The sequence below is a fragment of the Acartia tonsa genome, chromosome 5 (assembly GCF_053477335.1).
Source record: "Acartia tonsa isolate MP-2025a chromosome 5, ASM5347733v1, whole genome shotgun sequence".
Classification (NCBI taxonomy): Eukaryota; Metazoa; Arthropoda; class Copepoda; order Calanoida; family Acartiidae; genus Acartia; species Acartia tonsa.
The window spans coordinates 6,444,607-6,457,396 of NC_137264.1; the positions used below are offsets into that span (position 1 = coordinate 6,444,607).

The 12,790-nt window shown below is 31.9% G+C and overlaps 1 protein-coding gene across 1 annotated transcript in view; it reads left to right on the plus strand.

The window, feature by feature from the left end:
* The window catches only part of LOC145318639 (protein MEMO1), a 15,701-nt gene extending 7,030 nt beyond the window's left edge, over positions 1-8,671 (plus strand). Inside the window, exons 6-11 of the mRNA XM_080160036.1 lie at positions 4,521-4,597; positions 5,051-5,158; positions 6,027-6,134; positions 6,369-6,417; positions 6,825-6,973; positions 7,385-8,671. Of these exons, the coding sequence (XP_080016162.1) occupies positions 4,521-4,597; positions 5,051-5,158; positions 6,027-6,134; positions 6,369-6,417; positions 6,825-6,973; positions 7,385-7,444 (551 nt within the window). The 3' untranslated portion in view covers positions 7,445-8,671. The remainder of the gene's footprint in view (positions 1-4,520; positions 4,598-5,050; positions 5,159-6,026; positions 6,135-6,368; positions 6,418-6,824; positions 6,974-7,384) is intronic.
* Positions 8,672-12,790: the final 4,119 nt, after the last annotated feature.

Consider the following 12,790-nt stretch of genomic DNA (forward strand, 5'->3'; position numbering starts at 1 on the left):
CATTCTTCTTTACAAGAAAGTCTTCTTCTCGTTGAAGTGTATTTTAATCTTTAATTTCTGTATGTCAAACTTGTATATAAAGAACTTTCACATTCACAATACGTAGGTATATTTTATATAGTTAGATAGTTATACAAATCACGAAATCTGCAAAACAAAATTGTCATTAGAAAATTTTGTAAATCTGTCAACCCTGAAAATAAAGTTTTCCTATTGTCAAAATATTGACTGATCAAATACTTAAAATACATAAGATATATTTTTATAGAAGAGCAGCTACCCTGTAATTCGAATATTTTATAATTGATATATTATTACTTGGAGATTTTCATGTTTTCTAATATAGTGAAACTTGCAGCGGGCTAAAATACCAACTCTCCCCTTTCACTTTTTTACCAGTTCCCCTCCCCTCCAATAAACGAGTTCCAATTCAGCAAGCTAAATATACGACAATTTTCCCTCCATCATATTACCCACATTTATTCTACATACATTTATTTGATCCTATTACAAAAAAATCTATTTGAAATAGGCAGATAAAAAATCTATTATCAATACCTACAAGATATCTAAAAAATATATTAAAAGGACTCTCCACAGAAAAATCAACTTTAGATTTTTGAAAATTTAACCTGAAATTATTATTCTCTGTTCAATTTTAGGCATTTTTGTTTTTGTGGCATCGCGATCGAAGCCCTTTGAAATTTTTTACCTCCTTTAAGTGAATCCTCCCGCCATTTAATTTGTGCTGCTTTAGTGATTTTTAGCTTCTATTTTTGCCGCCGTTGCCGCATTCATCGCACTTCTCCGCCGCTACTCCGCTGTACGTCGCTTTTTAATACATGCTCCCCTCTCCCTTGTTCAGAAATTAAATGGAGGCTGGGGGTGTTGTGTATAGCTACGTACGCAATGTATAGCGGAGTAGCGGCGGAGAAGGGCAATGAATGCGGCAACTGCGGCAAAAGATGGTTATATTTGGCAGAGGCGAACACAAAATGGAGGCGCCAGGATTGTCCAGTCAAGGAAGAGGATAAATCGTAGAGCGGCCGGTTGCAATGGAGCAAATGTTCTTTAGCGGCGAACACATATTGAGTGCAGGAAAGTGTAGTATATATTGTTATAGCGGCAGTACAAATAGGCGGCGGACAAAATTTTCACAGGGCTTCGATCGCGATGCCACAAAAACAAAAAATGCCTAAAATTGAACAGAGAATAATAGTTTCAGGTTAGATTTTCAAAAATCCAAAGTTGATTTTTCTGTGGAGAGTCCTTTTAAATACCTATTTAAAATCTAAGGCTTCTTGTTATAGTTCTAAACTGTTTTGCAATAAAATTTTTTTCCTAATTTAAGGGAAAATAGATATATACCAGTCTAGATTTTTTTTTAGCTAAATCCATTTTGAAAAATATTTAGTTTAAATTAACCACCCTTTTAGAACATTGTGTAGCTTGAAAACACACAAAAAAAATTCCTAGTCGATGTTTCATTTTCAGAAATTGTAAAGGGGGGGGGGGGGGGTAAAATGTGGTGACTTGTCACACGACATACCAGCAATTTTATTTTGGGTGCTACTCCCTTAGTTTTAGAGATAATTGGATGAAATCTTTTGGGCTGGGTCACTAATTACCCCAACTATTGGTATCTTTCAAAAAAAAACGGCGGCGGGACCGCCGCTCCCGCCGCCCGCCGCCGTTTTCCGCCGCCACCAAAAAAAAATTTTTATTGCATTTCTCGCCGAATTATGCAATTTGGAATCATTTGAGACCATGTTATTTTTTTCAAAAAATTTTCCCCTTACAAGCAACCCTGTGGGGGGACTTTTTTTTCAAATTCTCGTTTATCAAGGTATATTTAAATACAGTAATTTTCCTGTGATTTTGAAGATATTGAAACAAAATCTTTTTAGGTTGGTAAGTAAAAAATATTTGAATTAAGAAAACGGCGGCGGGACCGCCGCTCCCGCCGTCCGCCGCCGCCACCAATTTTTTTTTTTTTTTAAACATAATCTTTTATCTTTTAAGGTGTTGGGTGGGTAAGTAAAAAAGATTAACAAAAAAAAACAGCAAAGTGACCTCGCCTAAATCGCCTAATTCGGCGAGAAATACAATTAAAAAAAATTTTGGGTGGCGGCGGAAAACGGCGGGAGCGGCGGTCCCGCCGCCGTTTTCCGCGGCCGTACCTCTGCCATTTGTTACTGACCTACCTAAAAATATTTTGTTTCAATATCTTTTAAAGCACAGGAGTACCACTGAATTTAAGATATACCTTGAAGAAAAATGACTAGATTGCTTGTAAGGGGGAAAAAATTTTGAAAAAAATAACATGGTCTCAAATGATTCTAAATTGCTTAATTCGGCGAGAAATGCAATAAAAATTTTTTTCTGGTGTCGGCGGAAAACGGCGGCGGACGGCGGGAGCGGCGGTCCCGCCGCCGTTTTCCCCGGTGGTACCTCTGCCATTTTTTATTTAAATATTATTTACTGACCTACCTAAAAAGATTTTGTTTCAATATCTTTAAAAGCACAGGAGTAGTACTGTCCCCCCTCAGGGTTGCTTGTAAGGGGAAAAATTTTTGAAAAAAATAACATGGTCTCAAATGATTCCAAATTGCCTAATTCGGCGAGAAATGCAATAAAAAAAAAATTTTTGTTGGCGGTCCCGCCGCCGTTTTCTTAATTCAAATATTTTTTACTTACCAACCTAAAAAGATTTTGTTTCAATATCTTTAAAAGCACAGGAGTAGCACTGTATTTAAGATATACCTTGATTAACGAGAATTTGAAAAAATGACTAAGTCCCCCCTCAGGGTTGCTTGTAAGGGGAAAAATTTTTGAAAAAAATAATATGGTCTCAAATGATTCCAAATTGCCTAATTCGGCGAGAAATGCAATAAAAAAAAATTTTTTGGTGGCGGCGGAAAACGGCGGCGGGAGCGGCGGTCCCGCCGCCGTTTTTTTATAAGATACCAATAGTTGGGGTAATTAGTGACCCAGCCCAAAAGATTTCATCCAATTATCTCTAAAACTAAGGGAGTAGCACCCAAAATAAAATTGCTGGTATATCGTGTGACGAGTCACCACATTTTACCCCCCCCCCCCCCTTTTAAGATCATTATCTTTCATTGACTTATCCCTGAAGAAACTAAAACTAAATTGATTAATATTTTAGCTTTTTGAGGAAAATATTGTATTTGGAAATGCTTTCACTAACTTTACAATTACCATTAGGGTTATTATGGTTGAAAATTCGTTTAAGAACATTTTTTCTGAAAGAAAACAATATAATTAATATATTGATCTATTTCAAAAAGCTCAGCGTAACTTGTTAGAAATACAGTGTGTTTTTGTCGAAAGGAACAAAAGTATTGCTTCATTTAACCCACTTACCGTTGACAGAAATTAATATATAATCAATATCTTATTTCCTTCATTGTCTTGAAGAGTTTTATATGAGAAAATAATATTTAGCAGTTTTCCGCAAATTATACCTCAAAAATCATGATTTTGGGAAAATTAATGGTCCATTACCAAATTTCTGGATCATTATTCTGAATAAGTAACTTTAAATGTATCTAGCTGTCAAACGAATGGCAGAACAGTCTCTATACACACATCATGAGAAATGCAATTGATAGATCTACAAGAAACAAGAAATAGTTAAGAACTTAAAATTTAAAGGAATTTACAGCAAACAAAAACATGCGAAAAAGTTTAAAAATTTCGCGTTTTTAAGTGTTTAGCAACTTTGTCCCGAAAAACAATTGCGATTTTTTTTATTGATGACAGACAAAAGTTTTCACACAAACCTTTCATGATTAATAAATATAATTGAGTGCACGAAAGAACTAACTTACTCAAGACATTAGTTGATGAAGAGACAAGGCATTGTTGAAACTTATATTGCATTGTTGCCCCTATTTTTCAACAAAAGAATTAGACCTTAAGTAATAGAAAGGTTGTTCGAGACAATAAATCATTATTAAAAATATAGCCATATTAGTTTATATTAAAGTAAAGCAGAATCATTCTAAGGACTTAAAAATGAATAAACTATAATAATATTTTGCAAAGTGCGGGTGAGGGTTCCTGGGAAGGGAAGGAGGGTTTGGGGGGGGGGGGGGAGGTGTAAAATCTGAGACAAAGGAAGGAGGGAGGGGGCTCTGTTGGTTTAATTAATATACAATTCCCCTCCCCACAAGAAAAAAATCATGTTAAATAAAAGTGGAAAATTGATTTAACCCCTTCCCCCCACCCTCAATTGTCCCTAGAGGCCTCTAGGGACGAAGTCGCTAGTAAACATTAAACTGAAATTATTTGAAGATTTAAAAGGAACTACTTGAATTTATTTCTTGTAATTGACATTGGATAAACATTGCTAATGTTTGTTTGTTAAGTGTTAGTAGAGTACATTTATTAAAGAATTTATATATTTATTTTATATAAAAGGCATTTGTTAATTTTTTCATACGCCTTTTGATAAAAGGCTTAGAAAATCCTCATTTACAATATAACTTTTTTAGGAGCTTTCGAGTTGATGAGCTTGGAAGCTGATGAAGACGAACATAGCATTGAGATGCAGCTTCCTTATCTAGCTAAGGTAGACAAACAGACAGGCATACTTATAGATAGATAGACATAGCTATGGTAGACAGACTGACAGACAGAATGAGGGACAGTCAGGGATATACATTAATAGAATGAAGTAAAGATTGAGATCCAGCTTCCTTATCTAGCTAAGGTAGAGCTAGACAGACAGACGGACAGACAATATATGTTTATAGTAGATCTAGATCCCTTATCAGAAAATTGGATCAATTAGAATACAGTTTAGTAACAATCCGGACATATTATTGGTTATATAGTGTATACATTTTGGTACTAAAGGAAAATGCAGCTTCCTTATCTAGCTAAGGTGACAGACTGACGAATGTAGTACAGACAAATAGATAGATATAAATGTAATTAAGATGAACATTGAACATAGCGGACAGATAGACAAGATAGATAGTTCAAGAAGAAAGAAGAACTCAAGATATTTTAAAATATTAAGGTTATGGAGCCGGCAAGAGGCAACTTCAAGATTGTTCCCATCATGGTCGGTTCTATCTCTAGCTCTACTGAGGCTAAATATGGCAAGATTCTTGCTAAATATCTTGAGGTAATGGATAGCTAGGTAGATAGTAAGATAGATACTAGGAAATCTCTATCTCAACTAAGGCTAAATATGGCAAGATTCTTGCTAAATATCTTGAGGTAATGGATAGCTAGCTAGATAGTAAGATAGATACTAGGAAATCTCTATCTCAACTGAGGCTAAATATGGCAAGATTCTTGCTAAATATCTTGACGTAATGGATAGTTAGGTAGATAGTAAGATAGATACTAGGAAATCTCTATCTCAACTAAGGCTAAATATGGCAATATTCTTGCTAAATATCTTGAGGTAATGGATAGCCAGATAGCAAGATAGATATTTACTTGGATGCACCACGTGCCATTATTTTCAAATCAAATTTTTTCATTACATCACCTGGGTAACTAGTTGGGTCTATGATGGGTCAACAAAGTTTACAATAACATTTTCTTATTCGTTAACTTAACATTTTTTGTGGGACTTTGATTGAATTTTGATTGGTTGGTTCATTAAGTTAAGTGTCCAAATGTTACAACCACTAATAAATCATTTTATCATTTTATATCCCTGTGATAAACAAGATTACTACCTAATTAAAATTATTCGTTGAAAAGTTTGGACTCGTTCATTCCTAGGTCATTTGGTGCTTACAAAAATTCAATAATAGTACCCAAAGTTTCGAGTCATCAATTACGATAACGTGTATATAAAACTTTAGGTACCAGTGTAACTATTTACAGTCCAACGTCCCCTCCCTCCATGGAGTAACTTGTACAAAAATGTTAAGAAACTTCATGTCTCCTTTATATCCAATTGCCCTATTGTTGTGAAAAGTAAAACGACCTTCATACTTAAAATTTTGTGATCAGATTTGAATGAAAGGCCTTTTCAGGATCCGTCCATCTGCTTTGTGATATCATCAGATTTCTGTCACTGGGGACAAAGGTTCAGATACACGCACTATGATGAATCCTGTGGCCAAATCTATCAGTCCATTGAGGTATGTTACTTTTTTTATTTCTGCTAATATTTTATTATAGAATGTCCTACTATTACTTTAAGATCGTCATGCTTACAATATCTCTAACAAACTTATATTTTAAAGGATTTTACTGTTCTATGTAATAATATTATGTATTTGTACAAATAGTTTTAAAAAGGCTTTTAATTTGACATTGTAAAATCGTTTTAAATTATATTGTAACTAAACACAACTTGCAATTATTTATTTAAGACTTTGGACAAAGAAGGCATGGACCTGATTGAAAGACTAGATGCTCCAGGTAATTTCACATTTGGCGCCAAAGGTTTGGAATCAGCTGATTTTGCATGCCGCTTTATGAAAGTTTGATGTTTATATTTTTAACCTTTGGTAAATAATAAAGAAAGAGGTATTAGGTATGTACATTGTACAATTGTATTAGCTCTGAATTTGATTTATTTCCGCTGGATATAGAGAAAACTAAAACACAACTCAAAAATGAAATTATTTCTACCTATGTTTTTTTGCCTTTTTTAAAAAGGCACATACCTAATTTTTACATTTTACACCAATTAAAAGAATCTTATTGCTTTTACATACTTTTATTCGAGGAAAACTGTCTACATTGGGCTGCAATAAATAACTTAGATATTTCTCATAATTTTTGTTAACAGTTTTCAATTTTTTAGTATTGGAAATGTATTTTAGGATTTGCGAGCTATCTGAAGAAGACAAGCAATACTATCTGTGGTAGACATCCCATCGGGGTCTTCCTCAACATGGTCACTGAGATGCGCAAACATTCCAACGGAACCAGGATGGACTTCAACTTCCTCGATTATTCTCAGTCTAATCAGGTAAAAACAAGTTGGTCAAAGAAATATCTGTGGATGTAGTCATGCGCTTCTATGCTCATATTATCCTTTCGAATACAAAGCTTTTAATTGCTAGTATACATTCATTAGTTGGGTTTTTGCAACCCAAGTGAAACCCAAATTTTGTCCTCCTTATGAAAATTATCCCAATAAAAAGGAAGGGCCACCCTCCTCACAAGGAGTAGCCACTCACTAAAAAGGAGGAAAGGGGCCACCTAGCGCAAATGAGGAGTTGAAAAGTACTACATGTATGATTGCTAGGTACACAACCACTAGTAAATATAAATGGTGATAAATTTATGTAGGTATTTTTTACAGTTGTTTTTAAAATCATAATTTTTCTTTTTATCCAAAATTGTAAAAATGGCAATTTTAGAACTTATGTTTTTTTAGGTGAAGAATTCTCGAGACTCGTCAGTCAGTTATGCAGCGGGTGCCTTTGTCATTCACTAGTCACATTCAGCAGCAACACACACGCATCATCATCTCATCTTTTATATCCAGACTAGGCTCCGATAACTTAGCTTTTACTCTTTCTTGTTTACTTTAATTGTGAAATTAAACACTTTAAATTTTATCAAAATGTAAATACATTAAAATTTGTTGATTAAACAAATTAAATAGTTAATTTAAAACAAGAACGAATAAACAATAATGTATACATTGGGGCGTAGCCATGGATTGAAACTAGTTAAATTTCATTGTAAGTTTGTGTAATGTGTAATTGTGACTGATTGTTTGAATGTATTTTTTCTTTTATCATGAAATTTTTGGCGGTTGATTTTTGCAAGTAAGACACAATATGCTAATTATACAATTTTGTCTGTAAATAACAGTGAAAGAACAAATTTAGATTTTTGTGTCTATCATATAAAAGAATATCATAAAATAAAATAAAACTTTAATATTTTATTCTGCATCCTTTTAAAGACTTTGCCACTTAATTATTAGTATGTTAAAATCATTGAAAATGTAAGAAGCATGAATGGAAAATTGTAAATATTAAAACATAAAGTATATAGAACCCTTAATTCCATTTAAAAATCCGTTCTTAATGGGATACACTGATGGGTAACAGAAAGATGGGTAAATTTTTTTGTCAGCATTAAAGGGATAGGTTCACGAAGTGCATTTGAGCTTAATTTAGTGAACCGCATATTTTTTCCTAGTTAATGGGTTAAACTACATTTATATAGCATTTATTTGAAATAAATTCAATTTTCTACCACGTAGTTTTTAAATATCAAGACTAGAAAATTGTCTTTTTGTGATATATGCAATTTAAAAAGACGATTTTCAAGTCTTGATATTTTAAAAACTACGTGATAGAAAATTGAAATTCTTTCAAATATATGCCATATAAATGTAGTTTAACCATTTAACCAGGATAAAATATGCGGTTCACTTAATTAAGTTCAAATGCATTTCGTGAAACTACCCCTTCCTATAATGAAAAATCAAAAAATTGCCTTTTTATTGGCCCGGGACTTCGGTGTATCGGGACCAACAAAACTGGTGTTAATTTTATAAACTTTTATTTTACTATCCGCGGAAATCTATCTTATCAATGTACCCCAGTAGCTTTTAGAAAAGTCCTTTATTGAAAAGTCATAAATTTTATGGATAGAATATTGTTCATTTAAATGTAAACCCTTTTCTCTTGTATTTTAGTTTTTTTTTTAAATTACATAAAGAAATATAAAAAAAAATATTTAAAATCTTTTTTTTTGTCATTTTTCGTATAAAGATGTTGCTCATTCTTATAAAATTAAATCTAGCAAAATAAACTGAATAAAGTATACCTAATGTAAAAAGTTTATAAATAAATAAAGCAAAAAATACACATAATTTTTAAAATAGGATCTTTTCCTATTAAAGACTTCTAATCTTGTAAATTCTGATGGATTTTTTTATTTAACAAAATTCCAAATCTCATTTCTTCCTAGTTCATTTTTTAAAACTTCTTGTGATTTCCTAAAATATCATAGCTATGTATTAAGATAAGGGGAAAATGGATAGGTCAATTAAAATAAATTAGGCTTTCTTCTGATCCTTATATGAAGTATGTCCATCTGTCTGTATCGAAGGATCTAACTAACCGCATAACTGATATGGTTCTCCTTTACAGTGGAGCTTCTTATACCCCGAACGAAGGTTTCTAATCATTTTTGGGGAATGATTCATTGATTACGGACATTCAACGGATAAATAACCCATGATTAAAAGAAAATTTTCATTTAAATTTTCTTTTAAAATTAAAATCAAAAGAGTAGGGTACCCTCATCCTTACCTCAAGTGCTCCTAGAGACAACTAGGGGTGTTTCCGATAGTAATATATGAAATTAACACACCTTGCTGTGAGATATCTAGAGATTTAATTATTTTCTACCTCTAAAGATATCATTTTGTGGGGGTAGTAATTTGGTAAAAGATTAATTTATTGACCTTCCTATTTTCTATGTATTTATGATAATAACCCATACAATTTTTAATTAAGAATAAAATATTTTCTCTTTCCTGCACATAAATAAATCTTCAAATTTCAAGTAGATATAGATTAATATAGTATTATTCTTTACATGATTTTTTAGCTTTTGGCAGTAATATTAAAAATTAGGCATCTATTTGAAAATAGTTATCTTTATATGTCTAATTTTATGTATTACTGTTTTCCTTGTATTAGTATTAATAAAATAGACTAATATGTAATTGTGTTAATAATAAAGTAATTTTTTCAAATATTTCAATAAAAATTTCATTTTAATTGTTTGTTTATTTCATTATGATATAGCCAAAGCAAATCTATAGTTTGGTAACTTTTTACAAACGTTAAAAATAACCAGTTTTATTTATAATGTCTGTGAGTTATGCCTAGTGGTTCATTTTAAAAAGCGAAGCTTTTCTATAATTAGGGTCGGTCCGTCCGAACGTACGTCCGTGATTCCTTTAGTAGTTAGGTACAATTTAGAAAGCGTAGCAACTCGATAATCATTACCAAAATGTCCGTACGTCCATTTTAAACATGTTGATTTTTTTACTTTTTTTAACAACACATTTTTATGCGATCTAATCATCCGATTGATCTGATTTTTGGTATATAATTTAATTCCTGGGACAACAAAGTATATTATAAGCGAAGCAAATCTATAATCAAGTCTTATAAATGTAAGTATGTCCATAAACATTATCCTGTATCAAGCAGTGTTTCAACAAATTTACTTACAATTTTGCTTCGACTCTTATACATTTATATTCTGATTATTCAGTTCTAACACTATATAAATGTTAATGTCCGTTTGTCCTACCGTTTCAGTGCTTCGCTTTATGGATGTTGTCATCATCCTTGTTTCAGTGTGTATCGAGCAATGAACACCCTCCCCCCTTATTTTTTAATGAAAAAAAATAAGGGGGATCAGTCGATTTTTTTCTATTGCCTAACCCTTACGGGGGCTTATCCCTGCGGGCATTCCATTATAACCTGACTTACACAAATAAACGATGAAAAAAAGCCCCAACCCTCTCCTTATTTTCATTTTTTTCAAAGTGAAAAAGCTAAGTGCCTTGTTAAGCTTCTGTGCTTACACATCCCGCCTTAACCATTTAAAGGATTAAAAAAAATTTACCATGAAAACGGACAATGCAGCGTTCAAATAGGACCAAGAGACAAGTAGAATTTAATGAGAACGAAATTCTAGCTGCTCCTTCTTGGCAGATATTTCATTTTTAAGATTTTAGGTGAAAAACATCAAATTCGCTGAATATACAAGGCAATTCTACTTTGAATACAGGAATATAAGATGTGTTTCGATAAATTGTGCTCAATAGGATACTTTTGTAACACAAATAAAATCTTATTAAAATGAAATTAATGAAGCAGTTGTGATTTGACTCGAATTTGGTTAACTTGTCTTGTGTTTCTTTTTAATCTCAACCATTAGGGTATAGAATTCTTTACATATTGTGTATGTGATAATCTAGAAACACACTCTAAATCATCCAATAGGATAACTGTGGAAGAGAAATCTGGGTATTTTATTTGTTGATATGTGTACAGATTTTTACATGGAAGAGATAGATTTTTAATTTTGTGTGCAAAAAGTGTCAGATAAAAATAGTTGTATATTAGACAATAGACAAAACATATATAATAAGTCAACTATGAATAGTTGCATTTCATATGATAAAGTAAGCCTTCTGTTAATCAAATTGTTTAAATTTCTTTGCTGTATTACTTAAAATACATAACAAAAAATCTACAAGTGTTTGTCTTATAAAATTTTGACAGATTATAGAACCTATTTGACAAACTAGATATACTTTATCCATTTGGCTAAAATATAATTTACAGGTTATTTGAATACTGAATGATAATCCATGGAGCTAATATTCTATAAATTCAAAAAGTACTCTAGTCCTAGTTATTGTATACAGGGAAGCTTAGGGTTTAACACAAATCACTTTAGAAGTGACTGAGAATCCAGTTTGCCTAAATGCATGTTTTATATAATCAACCAGGCTTCATCAGATGTCAACTGGTCTTGAGATAAACTTGTATTAATTACTTTTTCAAAGCTTTGTTTACAATCAATGTATAGTTCAAAATTGACTTAAACCTCAGCTTTATTACCTAAAAAATTTCTGTATCTCCTAGAAATTCATGTTTATTAATGAAAGCTTTACCTTTAAAAGTTGTTCCATGAAAACCTTTTGAAAAAAACTACGTTAGAAAAGGGTTCTTTAACTACAAGACTTGCTTTTGCAGTGCTGTGGCAATATTTACATGATTGAGATCTTCAGTGAATTTGTGGTACCTTACATTGAGGACAGGGAAATGAACTTCTGGATGTCTGAAGAACTAAAACAATCAAATTGCTTTGTATTCAGACACTATCCAAAAAGATATACTTACTTAGATCAAATATAAATCAAAAGTTGCTGTTTGATTCAACCATATTTGGAACAAGAAATTATAGATGCTATAGGTTGGGGCTTATTGCCATCAAACATACCAGCTTCAGGATCATTATCCCTGTTAAAGTCTTGTGAAAGTATAGTAGAACACACTTAGAAGAATCTATACCTCAATCTATTGGGATTCATATTCCCACATAGTTTTTGTTATTTAGTGGAACGCTTTACAGCAGTTTGAGATAGAAGAGAACTTTAAAGAAGAAAAAGTTACTTGTAGCAAAGGCAAATTAATACCTTTAATATAGTTGGTCTTCCATTCATTTATAAACGAATATCATTCAGAAATTCTAATAGAAACAGATTGATTACAAATTGTTACTTGGCAGTTTATTAGAAACATATAGATTATTATAGAAATATTTATCATACTGTCAAGTGATCAGATTACCTGTAAAGTTATATATTAGCACAATTGAAAAAGAATATCTATTTGGTCAAACTGGTTCTATAATCCATCAACTTAAAAGAGAAATTCTAGCAGAAAAACACCTTCGTTTATTTTTTGTTATGTATGATCCATTCCAGTAATACAGCGAAGGAATTTTTTGACCATATGATTTCTAGAAAGCTAACTTTGTTGTAAGAAATGCAAAAGTTATCTCTTTCCTGTCAAAATTTGTGTACATTCCTACCAATAACTTAGCCAGATTGTTCTTCTGCAGTTATTCTATTGACTGATTTAGAGATGGTGTCTCTAAATTTTCTCTATTCTTGATAAGTAAAGAATTCTATACCTTAATGTTTGAGATCAAAAAGAAAACAATTAAACACAAAGACAAGTTAACAAAATTAAAGTCAAATCACAACTGCAGCATTGATTTCACATTA